This window comes from Seriola dumerili, unplaced genomic scaffold, assembly GCF_002260705.1.
Source record: "Seriola dumerili isolate Sdu_G_001 unplaced genomic scaffold, Sdu_1.0 BDQW01000002.1, whole genome shotgun sequence".
Classification (NCBI taxonomy): domain Eukaryota; kingdom Metazoa; phylum Chordata; class Actinopteri; order Carangiformes; family Carangidae; genus Seriola; species Seriola dumerili.
Window position 1 is genome coordinate 6,559,052 of NW_019174257.1, and position 22,380 is coordinate 6,581,431.

Genomic DNA, 22,380 nt, shown 5'->3' on the forward strand with positions numbered 1-22,380 from the left:
AGGGGCAAAAACTTGTTCTCAGGGCCCATATTGACTCCCACTATACACGGCAGCTTAATTATTTAATTTTCACTATTTTCTGGAATTTTACACAATGAACAATTAAAGAAAATAACTGTTTAATGTATTGATAATGAAAATAATTGCTAGTGATGAAATAACACTACATTGCCTGACATTTTCTGTGGTCTTAAAGCTCTTAAAACCAGATTTTAACTCTGCAAGACCATGACCACAAGATGAATGGTGGAGGACCAGTGAGGGTTGATATATGAGAGTGCTTCAAGTGGTACATGCTTCAAGTTGCGATTATTGAAATTATGCATACCCAAATTAAATAGATTAACATTTGCTCAGTTAGTAATCCATCTTTGGCCACATGTTAGATATCTTTGAATTGCATAATCAACCCAAGATCAAAAATTAAAGGATCAGATAGGAGAGTTGCAGGAAGGTCTATCTGCTTTCCATTGTTTCGCTGTTGATCAAATGCCTTTTGTTGGTCATCATTCAGTATTGTTAGGGTTATTTATTGCTGTTTTCCTTATAAAAGCTTACTGGCTGACAGGAATGCTTATTGAACTAACTGCGAAATAAAAAGACCTCTGGGTTTAAAGCACTTAGCTACCCCCTGGAATGATTGAAACAGTAAATTGAGCGTTTTGTTGGGTGTAATGTTCCTTTAAAGGCCGCTGCCCCCTGCAGCGTCGTCATTGCGCAGAACAGTTTGAACCAAAAAGCGGAGTGACCTTCCTCCGCTCTCAGTCTGAGAGGGGCAGCACTGAAGCAATAAGCCGGTCACAGCTCCTACAGTCCCCCACTCTAGCCTCAGAAATGAACAACAACTTAGTCGGAGATGAAGTCGGGTAAGATCCATTTAACAAAGCCTTTCGCTGCGGATGCATCAAACTGTAAAAAGCTTTTTAACTGACAGTTAGCGCGCTCTATGGTCAAGCTGTCATTTGACAGCTAACGCTAGCTAGCAGGCTAAGCTAGCTGTAGTAACTTAGCGAGATCGCTAGCCCGAGGAAAGACGGATAAAAAGTGAAACTAATCATTGAAGTACCTCAGTTGTCACTGTCATTGTTTAGGGAGAAAGATGCCACGTTTGTCTGTAGTGCTGCCACTTTGCTTGCCAAGGGAACGTGTGAAGGTGTAGTTACTTATTTCAGTGTTGTTTTCAGTTAGCTCGAAGCAGCTGAGCTAGCTTAGCTAACGCTTGCCAGCGAAGCGAAAGTCTCCTCTTCTCGACTTCGCCAATGCGAGGACATTTAGCGGGCACTGCTGGAGGATGGAGCATCCTCGTCTGCACTAAACCTCCGCTTCTGTCACAGTCGCTGCATTTGCCAGTATTATGTAGTAGGGATTTTGTTAACACCTTAATAAACTCGCTAGCTAGAGTGAGAGTGGTGCCGTTTAAACTGTCGTTAAACTTCCTGCACCCGAGTTCACCGGTCCGCATGCAGGGAGCTGTGCAGCCGCTCTCCTCTCCTCCGCTCCGACTGGAGAATACTCGGGATTTCAGTGTTTAAGGCTGAAGCCGGTGGTGGAGGGTAACTGCTTGAGCTTCTGGAGTCAGCTCAGTGTTGTGTTAGCTTGCTAAACGCCATGGCTCTGTCCCGGAGTAACTTACGTGGCAGGAGGTTCATAAAAAGACCTTTATTGTCGAGGCCATTACAGTCTGTGTTAGAGGACTAAAGTGACATCCACGACCAGGGCTGGACATAAACATGAGTCAAATAAAACAGGGGTATTTAAACTGTAGTTGTGTGTATATCTCCCCATGCTGCAGCAGCAGCGCTTTGGTGGCGCGTTGCCTCGTGTTGTGTAATATCTGTGTACTTGGCTGTTTAGTCAGCTGTAGCGTTGTTATGGTTCTGAAAATTGCAAAAAAAACAAAAAACAAAAAAACACACAAGATTTTTGTGTTTTTAGTCTTTTCAAGGCCTCTGGCCAAGCAACATTTTCTATGGTTTTAGCCTGCCTTTATGGATGAGTGTTGTCAAGATGCTTTTAATAGTTTATCATTTACTCTAACTTAATGTGATGATCAATGACTGACTTGATGGTAATTTATCTACTCTTAACAGGAAACTTTTTGTGGGTGGATTGGACTGGAGTACCACACAAGGTAAGTCACACTTTCTAATCTGTGTAGGCTCAGCCTTTTCATGTGCAAAGTATTTTTTAATTAACAGGAATTTGTCTGGATGATGCTGTTGTAGCTGCATGGATTTTTTGTCAGACTGGAGGATCTGGCTGGTTGCTTGTTTGGAAAGTAATTATGAGATTGTCAGGCCCCAAGTAGGTAGCACTTAGTTTAGGAGTAAAGTCTAAATCTGGAAGATTTTAGTCATAAAATCATGATATATTTGGCTTCTGCCTTGACATCAATATTGAATGGTATTTTTGTGAATCAGGTTGTTTTTACGCAATAATCGATAATTAATGTGTGTGACATGGTCTCTGACAATAATTATCATTAACATGGCTATCATGGTCAAGCATATAAAGATATTGTTTTTTATTTATTGCTCCGATAATGCCTGATATGATTTAAATAAATGTTTTGTTGTATTCAGGGAATATATTCATATATATTTGTATCTGAGGCTCACATTAATACTGATGTACTTGAGAAGCTTGGTTGATTTTTTGTAAAATAGTAATTTCATGTGGAAAAAGCATGTTTATATCCACTAATGTAAAATTTTGACAAGTGTGTCCTTATAAGTAACTTGCAAAATATAACATTTAACTTTGTCACACAATCACTATAATTACAGACAATATCAAGTGTTGTATGATAAAATTAATGCATTCATATTGCATTGAGTGGACAATATAACACCAAAGTGGACAAAATAACAAAAACACATTAGAGTACAATAGCCCTGCATATAAAATATCACTTTGGTACAGCTCAGCTCAGTGGTTTTGTAGTTTACAGCAAATATCCCACTAAGTGTCTTCCAGTCAGTGTCAGTGGCCAATTTTCCTCCTTTTTAATGCAGTTTTCCTTTATTTGGAATTTGTCATTGTGATTTTTGATAATTTCTTTCTTTACACATTTCATAATTACTGATGATCAGTTGCAAACCGCAAACACGGGTGGTAGAGTCTACACTACATGACATATATTGGGCCTGTGTATATATTCTTCTCTCCTTCAGAGCTGCACGGAGTTGGTGTAGTTTGTCCAAAGCACTTTACTGGCTCATGCTCGGTTGGCCATTGTGTAACTTTACACAAGGGTTTGTCTGTGTTAGCAGCACTGTTAACATTAAGATTTGAACCACAGTGCTATGTAAGTCTGAGCTCGATGCCCCAGGGCTTTTCAGCAATGAGAAAAACAATTACGATAACTTTCTCCAAAGTGACTCCTCATTTGTTCAAACTTGCACGCCTTGCCTCTGTGGGTGTGTGCTGGCAATGCAGTAGTTGCGTATATGTTTGGTTCTATGTAAGATGACAGTGGGTCAGTCCTTTGTTTGCTCTTTAGGAGTGGCAATATGTGATTTGAATGTGTTTGTATGTTTATGTTTTCACTTAAAAAAACATGGGCACAATGTTCCACTATAAGACAAAATCAAGGTCACTGAATGACTTTTAGTATTCCCTGTGTAATTTTATGAAGTGGCGCTGGTATTTTTTGTTTTTTTGTTTTAGTCCCATTTACGGTTTTAGTGCAGGTTAAAGTGCTGAAGATATTTTCATAGTACAATTTGTCATGATTAAAGCATGAGTTCTATAAATCATGTCATGCACTTCTTTGTTTCTAGAGGCTAACTTGGTTGAGTTAAATCTTTTATTATAATTGCACATTTGCAATATTATTGTATGATTCTGTGCTTATTTTTGTGACACTCCATGTTATGTAATTTTTGTCTTTTCTCAGAGACACTTAGAAACTACTTCTCACAGTATGGAGAAGTAGTGGATTGTGTCATCATGAAGGACAAAACTACAAATCAGTCGCGGGGCTTCGGCTTCGTCAAATTCAAAGACCCCAATTGTGTACGGACAGTGCTGGAAACAAAGCCGCATAATCTTGATGGAAGAAATGTGAGTATTTTAAATCAAAGGAGCAGATAGTCAAATCAGTCTGAGTAATCTTCCTGCGCTTTGTGTGAGCATAGTGAAAAACTAACTGTATTTCATCATCCACAGTAGTTAGAAGTTATTCAAGGAGAAATACAATTATGACTTGGGTTGTACCTGCCTGCAGCCAATAGTACAGATGATTTACTTTGCAATGACTAACATTTGTTTGCCTAACAAGACTTACCTGTTCAAAGTCAAATGGGCAAAATTGGCAGTTGAAGTTGGATTTCCCTGAGATGGCTGAAAAGAAACAAGCTGTTGTTAATCCAGTTTCCCCTCTGCATTTATTGTGCTGTTGTGTCTCCTCCCCTATGAATGACATTTTGCCTCATTTGTTCTGTTGACAGAGACAGAGAAGGGCATGGTATTTTATTGGCCACATATTCAAAAGGATGTATGTCAGTTCATACAGTATGTAGACCAGTTGTGTTAGGCATGCCAATATACTGAACTGGAAGCAGTGAAGATGAACATTTGAAGATTATTTGGGGCAAACATTTTCTCTCTCTTTGCTGTCAGATTGACCCGAAGCCATGCACTCCTAGAGGAATGCAACCTGAAAAGTCTCGAACCAAGGAGGGCTGGGTAAGAGGAATCTGATTTCTTCTGGGAAGGTTAGGTTAGGTGTTTCTGATGGAATAAGGCTGTCAGTCTCTCCATCCTCTCCTCCTCTTTAGGTTGAACTCTGGTATCTGTTCATGGGCCATGAGGAGACCTTGAGCTTCATTTATAAAATCACTCTGGCATTTGACCTAAATCTCATTTTCCGATTTTTTGTTTTCTTCAAAGAGTGGGATTTTATTTTAAAGATCACATTGCACAGGCTTCATACCTTTGAGAATCCTAGAAATTAGTTTGGGGCTTTGAAAAATCACAGAAGCATTAAAGAATCTATGACTTGTATCGACCTCTATTTGTGACCAAGGGACTGCAGCAATATCAGCAGATCTCTGGTACAGCTTACACTGGCCTGGGATTGACACATAATAAGGTCGCAATTTCCCAGATGTTAGAAAAATGCCTCATGAGGATGTGACAAACCTGTATTACCATGCTAAATATTGGAATTATAATAGCACCTCGCATTACCTATTACAGTTTTCTTGATCTTTAAGTTAAGAACAAAATTCTAGCCTTGGTATTTCAAATATGTTGTTCTTGCAAGTGTAAAACTGTGAAAACACGGGAAGATTTCTAAGCTACTATAGTAGAGAACAGCAGTGAATTTTTTTGTTGGGCAGAAATCTCTGCACCAATTTGGGCAATTTGTGGGTCGATCAACAATGCTATCAAACCCCTGCAGATCTGTTATAGTCATTTTGTCCCTTTTGGCAGCCAAGGTTTTAATTATTGCACCTTTGCTGTCAATAAAACATTTTTATTAGTCAGATGTTTGGCTGTAAGCACACAGCCTGTATGTTAGAAGATTTTATAAATGAGGCAATCTTGGTGCTGCTGGAGCTCATTTCACTGAGTTTAAGTCATGTAGTTGGTACTGAATGTTTTACTAACAAAGCAGAAGATGTAATTGGTAAAAATCATTGTTGTCGTAAGCAGCCTCTAGCCTTTATAGCATGAGTGCAGTACACAGCAGTGTTGAAATGCTTAGTGGTTGAGAGTAAGTGGAGGAAGCTGTGTTCTCTGATCTGTGGAGACCAGTGTTTGCATTGACATGACATGTTAAGAATTATACCCGAGGGCAAGAGGAGAACCTAATTTCTTCTTCACTGTCTGAATAGATGATGGCTAACTGGCCCCTTCCCAGAGTGATCCTTTAACAGACATTGAAATCTATACACTCCCTGTTTTCTTTCAGAAGGGCAGCAAAGCCGATAGCAATAAATCAAAGAAGATATTTGTAGGTGGAATCCCCCATAACTGCGGCGAGCCTGAACTCAGGGACTATTTCAATAGATTCGGAGTGGTGAGTATTGCCAAGTGCATAATGCAAGTCAGCTCATATCGTCATTAAGACTGCTTGAATGGATGTGACATTGAACAGGGTCAATACTACAGTGTAAAAATGTTGTGGGATGGGATAGGACAATTAATTATTTGTCCAAATTGAGGCAGAATATTTAATTGGAATAAGAAGGGACCCTGTCTGGTTTTTCTAAATGGAGCCACTGTTTCCCTTTGTCCCATTCAAGGTCACAGAGGTGGTAATGATCTATGATGCGGAGAAGCAGAGGCCCCGAGGTAAAAGCTGATCCCGTTTTTTCTCTCCCCTCTCCATACCTTACCATCTTAAATCTCATGACAAACTATTCTGGCCCAAAGAGAAAAAGCCCTTTCAGCCCCAGATGTTCTATTCAATTAATACACCGTGACCCTTAACAGGAGTTCTGTGCATGGTAAAGACACACAATAAAACAAAAAATGCAATAAAAGCATGTGAAATGAAGCCCATACAAGGTCATTGCAGCGTGCATTAAATGGAAAATATACTGTGATATTTCCAGATGAAAAGCGGACTGGAGTTATCAAATTCTTGAACAGGCCTGATGGCAGTACCTCCAGTTTATGTGAAGGCCACAAATTTTTAGTATTACATGTAATTTGCTCACATAAAACAACAGTAGATGGCATCTTTGCAATGTCCTTCATGACCTTGTGGGACAATTACAGTCTGTTTCATAGACACATTTGTACTCAGTTACTTTTTTTGTGAAAGGAAACTGTTTTTCAGGCACTGTTAAGCAGAGCAAGGAGAGGAGTTACCTTAAAAGCCTTTAGTTGGGCACTTTACTTCTTCATTCTTCTAAATATATTAATATATTGTTTTGTCTGCTGACTATTCTTGTTCGGCTAAAGATGATTTCTATATCAACATTTAGTAGCCCAGCTAATGGTGCACAGAGTACCCTCAAACATTTTGATGAAACCTCTGAGGAACATTTGTCTGATTCATACAGTTCAGCAGTGATACATTCAGTTTTATTAGAGTATATGTATGAAGAATTACAAGCTTTATCCGCACTGCCTTCTCAGTTTTAAAGGAACATTCCACCCTGAAACAAATTATGGTATTTGTAGGTGATGTACTTCACATTGAGACTCGTTTAGATAACTGGCCAAACATGACATGACATCACTTTGCTACAGTTAAAATGATGAGGGTTTGCAACAACTATTTTCCCAAACCCAAACTGACATAATCACATTGTTTACTTTGTGTTTCACCAACAGTCCATGTCCTGTCAAGTTTTGGCATGTTTGCTTATACATGTCTTTAGCAATTAAGGGATTATCAAATTTTCTGTTGCGTGATTAATCAGAGTACAAACTGGTTCAACTCCAAAAGTTTTAAGAGATTTAAACCATTAAAGGTAAAAAGAAGAAGAGAAAAGTATGTTTCCGAATTAGTGATTCCAATTTGTCCCCACAGCAGCTTTAATGTAACAGATTATAACACAGCTACATATTATGTAAGGTATGCTTTGTTTAGGGTTGTCAATACTAGAAAATCTCTCCATTACAATTTATAAATTGGAAGAAGTTAACGCAGTTGATTAGAAAGTTGTTTAAAGGTGTTCTGGGATGCAAAGTGAGTCCCTGACTGAAGACGAAAAGGCAGGTTGCAGGAAAGTAGGTGCTCCAAAAAGTACAGTACTTTATCACAACATGCAACTGGCATATTGAGAACAGTTTGAGTATCTAGGTGGATATTTGTCCTTCAGAGAGGCAGGTTTCATCCCAGTCGCTAGGGTATTAAAATGAAGTATTGTTATCCCAGGAATAATGGAATAATTAAAAAATGTTTTATGTGTCCTTTGACACTTCAGAAATCTCTTCAACTGGTTTCCTTACAGTAGCAATGACAGACTTTAATATCTCAGAGGAGTTTGTCCAGATAAGTCATAAACATATCATGAGTGTATGGCATGTGCCGACACTTTTAGCATGGATGGCCTCACTGGGAATCAGTCCCGTGCCACCGGCTGTGTTGGTGTCAGACTCTGCCTACTGAGTTACAGTCATAGCTGTCTCATCTACATTTGTCCTACATAGCAATGATGCAGCGGCCACTGACCCACAACATGTATTACTGCTCTTCCTTCAAAACCCCATTCATTCTCTGTTGGGAGAAACCCAGAATAGTTTGTCATTGGAATTTAACATGATGTATTGCACCAGTAACAATCATTACATAATCTTTAATAGTATAAACACTTTCTTTCGCTAAAACCATTAGACTTTCAACATTGGAATAAGTTTTCTTTACTTTGTTTTAGACGTAACTGATACATTTATCTTAAACGGCATAGTATGTGTTTTCCCATATGTAGAAAGTTAAGTATTTTTGTAAGTAAGCCCTTTCTATTTTTCTTTCTTCTGTCCCCCTTCTCCTTGTGAATGGTTTGAATGTGATTAACGGTGTCTCTTAAGATTTGTCTTTTCTCCTTTAGGTTACTGTGCATTGACTGGTAGCACAGAGGTACAGGCCAAATGTAAAAGTACCCAAATTTTTTTCATTTAGTCAAAATGGGGTGTACACAAAGTTGCATCAAACTGATAAGTGTTAACTTGTTAAGGATTTTCTTACCACCTTATTTGAACCTTCATTCTTAATCTGTGCATATTCATTTATGGTAGAAAATAGACATCTGAGTTGACTCGCATCCTCTAAATGTAGGATTCTTACACGATATTGTTGTAAATACCAGAATCTCAGAAATGGATATCCAAAGAAATCACAGGGCAAAAATCCATTTCCTTTAGGTCATATTACGGCTGCAATCATTTTCATTAGTGTTGTCGAAACATAGTAAAAAGACCAACTGATGTATTTAGTTTACTGTCATTGTAAAATAACAAAACAAGAAAATATACCCGAGAACAGCCATTTTTTCATAAAAACTTACTTAATCTTCTTTTTATTCAATTATCAAAATCATTGCCAAAAGGTTTTATGTAAATTGGCCTACCGACTATTAAAAAGTCGTTGCAGCTCCTCAAATGATAATATTAAGTGATTTCTCAGTTCTATGACTGGTAGTCTGAATGATTGCTGGTTCTCATTAAGTTTTATTTTTTTGTCATCTAATATTATTTAGAACATATCAGTTTCATCGATAGCTGAAATCTGATTGGAGTAACACGTCAAATCTCAATTTGAGTAAGACATGTTAATGTGACCAAGATATGTCAAACTGTTCTGTCATATGTGTCAACTTGGTTTCAAATTTAGATTAAGGACAGGTCAATGACAGATGTTATTAATAGCAATAGATCACGAGGCTTGGGAAATGCTTGGCATGTTACTAGAGGTCTCTAAAATCGCAGATGTCTCATAGGATGTTCGGTTGGATTCAGGTTAAGTCCCCAAGTAGAGATGTGAACACAACCCAATTCTGCCACAGCGGAAAGTTAATCAAGTTGAAAGTAGATCACAGCAGCACGCAGCGGCCTGCTAACGTTCTGAAAAGTTCTGTAACAGATAGTCAGATAAAGTAGTTTACTGAGTAGCTGGTGCGGCGAAATGTTGGACCAAAAAGTCCTTAAACTTTGGACTTTCTTGGACGCATTCTTGTTGATGAACGTTGTGTATCCCCCATTAAAACTCTTGAGCAAAATCAGGAACTCATCACTATGGGAAACCAGTTATGGCCTATATCTTTGTGTTATTGTTGTGAGCAATATTTTAATTGTCCATTTTAGGCTTATCCTGGCTGACTCAAAAGTAAAATATTGAAATTGGGAAAGCTTGGAGAAAGCTTTAGGCATTCTACAGTTTGTGTTTCTCCATATTTTTGTGATGCATTAACAATGGCTGCTGCGAGTGTGTGCTCCACAGCAATATACCAAGGGACAGATCAAGGTGGGGTTTGGATGAAACAGCATGAAGTAACACAATGTAGTATTGGTTCAATTGGCGTTTATCATTGTTAGGGCGTGAAAGAGCGACTTAATTGACGTTGTTATGTGACATTTCACATTAAATCAAATGCTTCACCTGTCATCCTTCATGTTTAGCAGTTACTCAGTCCTGTATTGTTATATTCACAAAATATATCTCTGCACAGTAAAGAGAAAGATTTCCTTCAATCCCCCAGGCTTTAGTCTTGGATTTGTGTTCTACAAGTCTGCAACATCATCCGAACCCCAGGAGCCTCTTGCTCAGTCTTGATGGATCCTCACTCTGCTGAAGCCCAATACTGTTCTTCATCTTGTGTTGTCACAACCCCCCTGCTACCTTGATTCACTCTTGGTCGTTGGCTAGGTTTTGGATTTATTACTTTCGAGGCCGAACAATCAGTGGACCAGGCTGTCAACATGCATTTTCACGACATCATGGGCAAAAAAGTGTGTAGTTGTAGTTTTATTTTACCCTTAAGATCAAGCGGAGGCTTGGGCGATGGAGCAAAACTTTTACTATGATGCTGTTTTTATTAGTCATAGCTAATTTTCCATTGGTTCTCCATTAGTGACTGCAGCATCATACAGTACAAATTTAGTCTTTAACATCTTGAAATAATTAGGCTGCTGACTTATTTTGCTTATCTTATTTTGCTTAAAGTATTGCTGTCATAGTTTCCATAGCTACTCATCCTTGACAAATACTGTTATATTACAGTTACAATTGTCGCCCAAGGCTTTGTTTAAACAGACCACTCCTTTAGGATGTCTTAAGTGCATTAGATTCTCCTCAAAACATTAAATTTATACTATTTTCTGGCTTTTGATGTGCCAATAAAATGAAAAATTATAACGAAATAATGGAAAAGGTTAAGGCTTTAAATCCTGCGGAAATTCACAGACCACAAATCACCTAAAGGATTGGTCCATTCTGTTCTGTTTCTTTTGTTTTCTGATATTTTGTTGGCAGGTCACTTAAATGTCAACATGTTTTTTTTTTTTCTTTTTGAAAAGTTAAAGAAAAAGCTCAGATCAGTGACCTCAGTTGAAGAATCTCCACACTGTGTCAGTTTTCTCAATAACAGATCAAAAGTCTCTAAAATGCTGCTTAGGATGAGACATTAGTCGCACAGTAATATTTGCATGTTACTTCTTAGTGTTTGCTTTTACTCAGTAGGTGCACCAGATGGATGGGGTTTACTGCTCAAAGACAATTCAGATAGTGGCAGGTCCATCTGGGGAAAAAAAACCATAGATTCACTGTGGTGTAGTATTTAAGCACAATTCCTAATCTTCTGGCATCCCTTCTGTTGTTCTACTGTATGTGGCAAACACCACCCACCTGGCACCTCAGCTGAATAAAACCAACCAAAAACATATTGTACATATACCACGTATATTAAAGGATTGGTCCGACACTTGGGTTTTAAAGGCACTTAAAGCTCTCATTCATTAACAATCCCCCTTTTCCCCAAAAGAGACATTTTGTAATTAGCAGCTTTTAAACTACTCTACAGAGATACCAGGAGAGAGACAGTCTCCTTTCTGCCCTCTGTGCAAACATTAATGATTTGTGGGCATAAGAAAATGATCAAAGTCAAACACAGTGTAGTTAAATCCACTCAGTCATATCATATCATAGCAGGTATCTCATTTCCGTCCTTCTGATCTTTACGTGGCTGCACTTTACAAGTGTTTTAAATTTTTGAATGTCAGTCTGCAGTATTTGACACTCTGAAGACCCATTTGTATATTTTGGCGTTTATGTGACGGTTTTAACTTCTCTTGACAACATTCAAGCAGCATCCACATTTGGTGAAAAGTGCTGTTTGCTGCGGTGTTTCTGCACTTCCTAGGATAGAGTTAGCAGTATTCAACTGTGTTTTTTTCTTTATGAAGCTTAAATTTCTTTCAGTGGTGCACTCTTTATCTATTAAGTCATGGTTATTTTTTGGAGCCTTTTGTTCTTGTATTTGAGAGTGGACAGTGGAGAGATGACAAGAGGGGAGAGAGTGTGTCAGGTCTGAATTAGAAAATGACACTTCACTAAAGTACCCCAGCCACATGCAAACCAGGCACATTGCGGTTTGTGGTCACCACCTCAAATGTCTTGACCACCTGGGGCGCTCCTTTTCAGTTTATTCTAAACAAACTATAAATGAAGTGCATTATTTCCCTAGAAAAGAGCTTCCAGACACCTGCTTATGCCAGTATATGTAATTGTGTTATTTAAGATGGATTTTTCTTATGTTAATCAAAGATAAAGAGTAGCAAGACATTTTTGTTGGAATGTCACCGATTATTTCAGCGATGATCTCAATCCCATTTCCTTGGTAAATAATTCAGCCCTGCATGTGTACTCTCCAGTGCTAGCCGCCCCCCTTGACTTTGCCCTGGTTTTCAGCAAGAACCACGGCTCGACTTAATCCATTGTTCTTGACTTGACATTACCTTACGATGGGACTTGAGGGAGGCTGGGAGATATGAGTTACAAAATTAGAAATTGGAGCACATCAAACTGTGGAAGAAATCCCACTTCTGCTGTTGGGTACTGTACAGAAGTCATGGTATCCATCACTCGTAGCTGTGATGCCCACGGGAGAAAGTGCTCAGGTAGCTGCCGGCGGCGGCGAGGACACTGCCGGAAACATGTGCATGTAATTAGGTCGACAGAGAAGGAAGAGGGGAGGCTGGGGAAGGTGGCAACACCTTAAAGCGGGGAGGAATCTGTGATTCGTTTTCCTCCTGCAAGGTGACCCCAATAACTCAACCTCTCAGTCTATTTCTGGTTGGCTCCCCCTTAGTCTCAGCCTGTTTCTATGCTCTGGTTAACTGCTGGTAGCTTTGCCTAGTTACAGACAGTTAGACAGGAAGTTTTGTTATTGGGGCAATACATTTATATTTGACTCAAGGCTTTAACCTATTACAGCGATGGATGATATTCTGTATAAAACACAAATATAAGTAAAGGAATGGATGAATAAAGTTAGTTTCAGAGCATTAATAAATCAACAGTCTAAGACACTAGTTCCTAAAAAAAAAAAAAAAAAAAAAAATCTGAGTAACATTTGTGGCTTTCAATAAGTGTTCTTTATATTGTATATATTTAAAATATCAACAAAAAAGAAACTTGGCGTCACTATTGTAATATTTTAGCCTTTAGTTTTGTAGACGTGTCCTCCAGCAGCGATTTGACATGGTATTGGGGTCTTACTGTATCAGTCACTTGTGCTCAATTGAAAAATGTTTTCTCACCTTTGACACAGTATGAAGATTCGGTTTTAGATTGACTGAAAAGACTTTTCATTTGTACTATCTGCATGTTTACTTAATATTCTGTTAGGACTGAGATACAAATTTCTCTCTACATCCACCCCTTCCCCCAAAAAACTTATTCCAAATAAAGTAAAAATGAGATTCTTTATAAGCGTTAGCCGGAGAAAGGTAAGTCATGACCTTCCGTTAGATGTCTTTATCATATATAGGGCAATTCATTTAAGGGAAAAAAAGAAATCTATGTTTCTCAGGTACTCTCAAGAAGTTGTTATCTAGACACGATGCTTTGAAAAAATGTACGTGTACTGTCGCCATATGATTTTGGGCACTCTGAAATTCCCGCTTGATAATTAGTACCTGAGACACATAGTTGTACAGCTCTCCTGGCTACACAGTAATATTAATTAACATGGCTGCCCCACATTATTCGAAAGAGCCTAAAGTGAAAGATTCCAACCTGGCCCAAAATGTTGATATTGAATATCAGAGGTAGGACAGGTATGTCTAGGTGAGGGACTTCTAGATCGTATGCTGGTGTTGCCAAATGTGCCCTCCTTGTCCTTTGTCCAGGTGGAAGTAAAGAAGGCTGAACCTCGTGACAGCAAAGCTCCTGGCCAGCTTGGCCCTGGCCAGTGGGCACCCAGGGGCATCTTGAGTGCAGCTAATGGTTGGACAGCACAGCCTGCTCAGGGCTGGCAACAGCCTTACGGGCCACAGGGTGAGTGGGAACAAGTCCAAGAGCAGAGCCAGTGACGCTCGCTGTTCAGATGAAGACCTAGTAGTAACTGTTAAAATGTGTTTAACCCACTGCTTTAACATTAACCCTGTGCGTGGTGGTCACTGCTCGCACTGTTTGTTTGAATGTTAAACTGTGTTATGTGAACATTTTATATTTCAGGCATCGGTACTGCCCTCAGTCTAAATTTTTTTTCTCTCTTCCTGAAGGAGTGTGGGTGTCGACTACTGGCCAACCCATAGGTAGGTGTTAGACCGCCACTTGACCACACATAGATAATATCCTGTCTTTCCAGTCTAGTGAATTAGTTGGGGGTTTCTTTTGTATATTGCACAACTGAGAAGATAGATGTGTGTGTTTGCCATGTGATCATGTGCTTATCTTGAAATGCCTGTGTCACAGAGCAAGCATGCACTCAGTGTGGCCAATAAGCTGATGACAGTTAACAGCACGTGTTATCACTGATTCATAATGGCTGAGGCTGCTGATAATTTGCTGCTCGAGACAGATGGCAGCCTTGAATGTATTCCGGCCTCCCTCTGCTATTGGTCAGGCTTGGTTTCATATCACCACCTCCGGGTCAACCTGCAGCACTCACTGCAGTGTCGGCCCTGTGCTCGCTCAAAGGATACTACAGTTTCATTCAGTTTCAGATAGCATCCTTATTCAGTTTTTTAAACCATTTATTTATCAATGTTTTATTCAGATGCTCAGTAAGACCATGACAAATTGAAATGATGCAATTCAGATAGAGTACATCTGTGCTGGCACTTTTCTTTTTTCATAATTCAAGAACCGATGATTTATATAAAACATATACAGATATTTGTATAAAAACATGCATATGACATAGTTCTGTTCTCTGTTGGAGCAGGCGGGTATGGACCTCCGTTGTCTGCAGGCCGAGGAACACCCACACAACCTCCATCACCTTTCAACGCATTCCTGGTCACGACCCCGGCGGGCAGCTTTGCTGCACCTCAGGGCTACCCTCAACAGGGCTACAGCACAGCACCTCAGTTTGGTCAGTAATACATGATCCACTCACTCATTATACTTAAGTGTTTATTTGACATCACTAGAAGGTGATTACAGATAATGTAGCATATATAGCATATATAAAGGTAATACTGTGAATTATTAGGATTTTCTTATACCTGATATTGATTTTGACTGAGAACTTTACATTTTTATAACCCCTAGCTCCTCATGGCAGTATTTTTATTTATTTATTTTTTACTAAGATATGTAAAATGTGTAAATTGAATCTATATCAGGTTCTCCAGGCAGCTTTGCTGTTGCTGTGGTCAGGGAGGAACCTCCATCTTATCAGAGATGGACAGTGGGACTCGCAGATACCCGGCATTTCATGAAATGCTTCTATAGATTAAACTTGTTAGCAGACCAGGTTCATGTTTTGTAAATCCTGCACAAAATATTAGTAAAACAAGTGAGAAAGAAGCTCCGAACAATCCTTTACAAGTGTGTTGGCGGAGTGGCCACAATTTGATCTGGCAGCTGGTAATTATAAAAGACATGTGGTTGCAACTTGGTATTCTTACAGTCTAAAGTGAGAAGAGATTTGGTGGAGAAATTGATTAATACCTTGGCTAGTAGTGTTTTTTTGCAATGGTATAGTCAACTGGATTTTTTTACATTCAAAATACAGACAAGACTTTAACTTAAGTCAAATACTACTTGTGGAAGAAATTTTGTATTTTACTTGAGAACAGCAATGGTGGGGCTTAACCAATGTCATACTACACAACATAATGTACAATCTGTGATAAGGCAACACTAGGAAATGGTCCTTAGGGAAAGATCTTTGGAATAATCTTATTCCTATCCAACAGGTTACAGTTTCGGCACACCCCAAGCAGACCAGTATGCTCCACAGGTTCCACCTCCGCCCACCACTCCAGGAACTGCACCTCTGGGCTTTGCCCCCGCCACCACACCAACTCAGGACTTGAGCAAAGCCCCCACTGGGCAACCTGACTTCCCTTATAGCCAGTATGGTAAGAAAAGCATTGTGCATAAAGCAGTTTGCTACCCTTTTCTCTCCCATTTAATTTTATTCACCCCTCCAGCCCACCCATCTCCCTCAATACTTTATGGGTGCAACTACAGCTCTTTTAAGTTCATATTTACAATCCTAAAACAAGCAGGAGCTTGCTCTTGGTTCCATTTAGCTTGAACAGCTACACATGCATACATGCTTCTTGCATACATGAACCCGCCCTGGCTCTGCCATGAAGATGCTGCTGAAGTTTCACCATATCCAGGAGTCTTCAGCAGTCATTTCTGTCAAGTTTTTCCAGCTGGGCTGTGGATTGGTTAAAAGATTGGTAGGTTTTAATTAGATCATCCTGCCTTGCAATGTTTTTCTTGTTTTGCATTTTTATTTTATTTTATTTTTTAAGGGAGTGCAACCTTCTCCTGACTGACTGTACTGACATTTGACTTGATTCAAATAACCCTACCTGTTAATTACTCCCTCCTACACCTCCTCTCCCTCTTTATCCCTGTTGATGACTTTGCTGGCTTCTTTTCCTGGTCTTGGCACGATCGCCACAGAAGAGTACCAGCATGACAATATTATGCCCATGAATCCTTATTTCTGGAATTAGGCATGTCCAACCTGCCAAGTTACCTATCAAAAATTTTCAACATGTCCATCATGTTTATCACACTGGAGCTTTGCATGCTTGTCTGCAAAATATGAGCATTTCCCCCCTGCCCTGCAGTTAATAGAGTCCTGGGCAAGTCTTTTTTTAACTGATGTGTCTGTAGGAATTACTTTCTGGTGGGTGTCTTTGTGGTTTGAACTGGACTGTTACTCTAGTATAATATTACCATAAGACCGTGTTAGGCCGGATAATTATTTCTCCTGGATCCTCACTGAGCTGTTCAAAACTTTGCCAAATTTCAGTCAGCATGTAGGGACTTGAAAATGAGACATTTCATCAAGCCACTCCAGTTTAAATATGGAAAATGATTATTAACGTCTATGATTCAAACTGTTAGAGGGGTAGCTTTTCCAGTGACGTACTGTATGCTCATGCAGGATTAAGAGTCTGAGATCATGCTGAGAGCACGACTGGAGGCTGGAGGTTTTGAACCAAAACAAAGACAGAGATACTGTGAAAACTAACCAGCATCCAGGGAAAAGGGACGAGCTTCGTCTTCATTGAACATTCACCCATTCAGTGACATAAGCACACAGTCAGACAAGTAGCAGATATTCATTCAGAGTCTACACCCAGTTTTGTGGCTGGCTGGTATTTTTTGTCTGACTTGGCTTACAGCTGCTTCACACTGCTGGATCTACGTTTTTTAAGCAGTCATATGATCGCTGTCAATCATGACAGGTGCCCATCTTGTTCAGTGTTTCCTGCTTGTGCTTATCTTTCATCCAGCTTTCTGCATTTAGTGTCCGCCGCCTGTTCAGGCATTTAGTCCAGTATTAAAAGCCAGTAATGACAAGACAGTCACAAGTTTTTGTGAAATGAGCAGAAAATCAGAAATGCTGATGATGTTGGTATTGTGGAGACAAATCACATGCCTTTGCCATGAATACTTATATATGACAATAGCAGGCACTGGATATGACATTTTCATTGTGTAAAATTAGTAAATGGTGGAGGTTAGGCAAATTAAGTAAGTTTGGTTTGGTTAAGTTTGGGTTGTGTGGAGTTAGGCAGTCAAATAAAGGATCAAACCAGTGGTTTTGCATGTAAATTCATTAATATTTAATTAATGCCAACCATTTTCTAGTGCATACCATATATATTTTAATTATTCCCATCTGCCCATCAGGTGGGCACTGACTTCACTTTTATTACAGTACACTGTGAAACTTGAAACTTAAATTATGGGTTATTCAACACAATAAACCTTTTGTTGACTTTTGTCTCAAAACTGCATCTAAGAACACTCCAATATCTGAAATTTGAGAAATTACTACTAAGCAGCAGCCTTGGTTAATGCAAGAAGCTCCACATTGTCCCTTGAGTGATGTCCATGTTTGTTTTATGGATTAAATTTTTCTCAACAATCTAGCTCACCAATGGAGTGCTTTTTGGCAACTTTTGGATGTTGAAATGCCGTTTAATGCCCAATAAAGAATCTCTGCACTCGTTTTTACGTCATGCTACTCAGAGCTGGGGTTTCCCAAATAACCCAAACAAATGAAAGGACACAAAGATAAATCTGGCACATTGCCTGTCTGAAACAAGTTTCGAGTCAATTTCATGTTGAATGTCACAGCGTGCTGAGATGAATGGAAACCAGCGGCAGGTTGGAAGATATGAAATTAATCTAGAAACGTATGGTATGCTTTGGAAAATTTCTGCTGTGTATACAAGTAATATTTTATGCCCTACGACATGCAGAACTGCTGGTGTGGGTTTTCTTGTTCCTGTTTGTAGTTGCCCTCTTCTCATAATATTTTCTTGGTGGGAAAACATATTTCTCACATGTTACTTGCATCTTAGCATACAATGCACATTTCACAAAATTTCCTGAGACCAGGCTGGCATGATAAGAAGTCAGGCGTGCTAGCAGATAGCTCACACACTCACATTCAATTTTGTTTTGACTTCAAGATGAAGCTAAGCAGTGACGCCTCACCAAGCGTAGCGCAGACCCAGTAAATGAGTATAAATGTAAAGCTCTGATAGCTCAGTAAGGGGGAAAGTATGTAAAGTAGTCGGCCAGCAGTATCTGGGTTCAGTCAACCTGGTCTCCTCATCTCCCTGATAGGCTTGGGTAACTACCCTCAGGACCCCTCTGCCTACGGACCAACGCGTCCTTCTCACAGTTATGGTCAGGATGAACAGGGAGGATATAGTGCAGGTAGGTGCCAGCATCGTCTTCTCCAACCACAAAAGTAGCATTTGTTCAGTACTGTAGTGTTTATAGAGCTGCAACCTGGTTCTGCCTCTTTTCTTTTGCTCTGTGTGTAGTATTTTGCATGTACATTTTGCATGTACATACAAATTACCGTGTGTACTCTTGTATAGTAAAAGGCAGCCTGTGACAATGTCTTTGCTGAGTGGATTTGAAAGAAATTTACATAGAAATTTAGCATTTTGAGCTCTGACATGTCATCTCCCTCAGCGGCTGTAGCTTTACTATACCAAGACTGACCATGTCCTCCTTTTTTGTTCCCTCTCTCTGTCCGCATTGCTTTGCTGATTATAAAAGGATGATCTAATTGTCAGAAAATTTGTTCATGGTTCAGTTGTCTCTATGCATCAGCAGTCCATTCACCCGTTGTTTTTTCCCCATGTACTGTCTCCACATTGTAGCTAAAGGGGTGAGAAAGGAAAGAAGATATAAAGAAGGACACGGTGCCAGTAAATTTCCAATTTCTCTGATTCTTCTGTCTGATGGTCCTGTTGGGACTGCTCCCTGTTCTACAGAGTTCCTATTTGTCTTTCATTCTTGGAGCACACCAAAAGAAATGTTTCATTTTCAAAAGTTCTCCCTTTTTTCTATCCTTTTCTCTCTCTTGTCTTTCCATTCCAGTTATTTATAACTTCTATCTGCTCCAGTATGTATTGGTTTCCAGCCTTAAGAGTCTAGTACTAATTGGATGTTACCAGGGCAGGGAAATAACCACTCATCAGTAAGATGCTGGAAAGATTCGGCTGCATCTAGTTTTTGTATTCTACCAGCCATTTGGTAGCTAACAAATCAGTCTTTTTTTTTTTTTAAACCTAGAAGTCCATTTGGCTTGGATAGTGCCTGCTGAATTTTGGAATACACTAGCCACTTTTCCGGATGGATTAGTTTCCTTCCCTGGGTGTCCCTTGTCCATTTGCAAGGAGATGGTGCCATCCAGTGTCTAAATAGAAGAACATCATTTAAGAGAATCTAGACATGTTTTCCTCAATGAAATCAACTTAAACTACTTTTTAAATTGAAATGAAATTGACATTTTTGTCTTTGTACTTTTACAGTATAGTACTGTTACAACACTGAAGGGTCATTGATGGAATACAGTATTTGAATCTAGTGGAAAAATCCACCACAAAGCCTTTCAACACTGTTAGTAATGCACTTAACATTTCTTGGGCCATTTTGTTGTTTTGTGTATTACCTTTTCTCAAATTCGAGGTCATTTATGAACATAAATTAATCGTATCTTAAAGCTGTTTGAGGATACAACTGCAGCCTTAAAGTCTCTTTGCACAGAAGGAAAAACTGTTAAAAAAAAACAAAAAAAAAACAAGAAAATGTGAGGTATTGGAGATATTATGTATGGCTGCAACTAAATTATATTGACTATCAATTAATCTGATGATTATTCTTCAAGATGAAATGATTAGACTTCAAAAATCTAAATAAAATAATGAAAAGTAGTTCATGGCAAGTTCTCAGAGCGCAAGGTGAAGTTTTCAAATTGCAATTTCTGTTCCCCAACAGAATTTTACTCACTTTACAAGGACATAAAACAGAAAGGCAGCAAATCTTCACAGCAGATGGTTTCTGTTTGTGTTTGATAATTTAAAAATAAATGATCAATCATTATTATACTAACAATTCATTTTCTGTCCATTGACTAATTGATTCTCCAACTTATTGTTTTGGTCGTAGTATTATGTAGATGCAGGGACGGAATTGTAAAATTGAAATAAGAAGGCATTGTGATATTAACAATAATGTATGATGCAATGTCATATCCCAGTACTTTTCAGAAGCTACAACACTTCACCTAAAAATAACAATTAGAATATACTTTACATCAGACATGTACCAGTAAATGTAACAGTGTGAGGGTAAGTGGTGGATTTTTCCTCAACATCAAAATTGTGAGAACTTTACAGAAGACACTTTACATAATCAATACTTTTAAAGGAGCAAGGCTTGTCCCTAAACTCCGTCTGGTGACGTGGACATTAACACCCTCTTCTTTCCACTGTTGTGTGTTGTCCACCTCAGGGTACGGCCAGGACCTGACAGCCTTCGGCCACAGCTTCGCAGACCCCACCCAGCCGACAGCTTCATACGGGGCACCGACAGCACAGCCCACCGCTGCCCCCCAGCCTGCCGCCAGCGCATTCGGCAGAGGGCAGAACCACAACGTACAGGGCTTCCACCCGTATCGACGCTGACCACCACCTCTGGCCATGGCAGCTGTGTAAAATTGAAAAACAAAAACAAAAAAAGAAGTCAGGGAAATGTTTGTTTTCGCTAAAAAGCAAAACTGGAGTTCTGGATCGTTCTATGGGAATGTTGAATGCACACAGTTTGTGAAACAGAAACCTTTGTGAAAGCAGGGATTCCAGTAAATTCAAAAAGGGTGTATTGAAACCCAGGTTTTTTTTTTGCCTAACTTAAGGAACATTCAGCAGAAAGAAGCTTTTATCCCCCACCTCCTACCCCATGTTTTATAGTAGAACTAAACTACTTTGCAATAATTTTGATTGTCTGGTCAAACACTAGCACAGAGACTATATGTAAAGAGACTTGCATATAAATATGTATATTTATGGTGGACACAAATGAAAACAGGGTCTCAAGTTTCCTCAGCTTTAAATTCTAGGGAAAAAATGTTTTTATTTTTCATTTGGTGAATTTTGTTTACTTTCTGAGCCTTTAAAGTTTGTTTAAAATGGAGATTATGAATATATATATTATACACAAACTGTGCAATTTTTTAAAAAGAGAATTTTGTACTATAAATGTACACTTTGCTTGTTTTTTTATTTAAAGATGTAGACTTCCCTCAGGTGGCTGTTTTGGGTGCATTTTTTGCACTTATGCAAAAAGAAAAAAAGGACAAATTATTACAAAAATAAATGTTTTAACGATACAATGCTTCTCATGGATGTGGAGTGTATTTGCTTCTGGTGTTTTGGTGGAAGCCCTGCAAAGTAGGGCTGAAACAACTAGTTGATGGCTGGAAAATTAATCAGCAACAATTTTTATTATCAATTAATTTAAGTTATTTTTCAAGCAAATATTTGAGTGGGGTTAAATATTTTCTGCTATTTTTCTGTTTTTTTTAATCTTTGTAAACAAGATCTTTTAGTTGACTGTTGGTCAGACAAAAATTACAACTCAACTATGAGTCCAAGAAACGGCTGGGTTTTAAATATTTTCAGATATTTTATAAACTAAATGATTAATCAACAAAATAATTAAATTAATTAATAATGAAAATATTTCACAGGTTACAGCATCTCCAATATGAGGGTTTGCTAGTTTTTTCTGTTTTAGAAAATTGTAAAACAAAACTTTGATCAGACAAAATGAGACCTTAGTAGGTGTCATACCGGGCTCATAAAACAGCCATGGAAAAGATTTTTTAACGATTTTTTATATTTCATAGACTAAAATGACTTATTGCTTAATTAAGCGGATAATCGTTGGATTAATCGATAATGAAAATAATC

The 22,380-nt window shown here is 38.8% G+C and overlaps 1 protein-coding gene across 4 annotated transcripts; it reads left to right on the plus strand.

The window, feature by feature from the left end:
- The first annotated feature begins 748 nt into the window (after positions 1–748).
- On the plus strand, positions 749–21,323 carry dazap1 (DAZ associated protein 1). 4 transcript variants are annotated; one of them, XM_022742989.1, is made up of 14 exons: positions 749–866; positions 2,091–2,131; positions 3,899–4,065; positions 4,624–4,689; positions 5,921–6,028; positions 6,255–6,303; positions 10,328–10,410; positions 13,810–13,957; positions 14,185–14,217; positions 14,850–14,999; positions 15,829–15,993; positions 18,370–18,379; positions 18,687–18,832; positions 20,924–21,323. In XM_022742989.1, exons 1-14 carry the CDS (start codon positions 835–837, stop codon positions 21,094–21,096), a joined length of 1,371 nt encoding a protein of 456 aa, XP_022598710.1. In that variant the 5' UTR covers positions 749–834; the 3' UTR covers positions 21,097–21,323. The 4 variants fall into 4 exon arrangements, with proteins under 4 accessions (XP_022598710.1, XP_022598544.1, XP_022598631.1 ...); XM_022742823.1 differs by lacking the exons at positions 18,370–18,379; positions 18,687–18,832 and adding an exon at positions 19,288–19,335; XM_022742738.1 differs by lacking the exons at positions 18,370–18,379; positions 18,687–18,832 and adding an exon at positions 19,288–19,335 and having other exon boundaries at positions 755–866; positions 5,924–6,028.
- Positions 21,324–22,380: the final 1,057 nt, after the last annotated feature.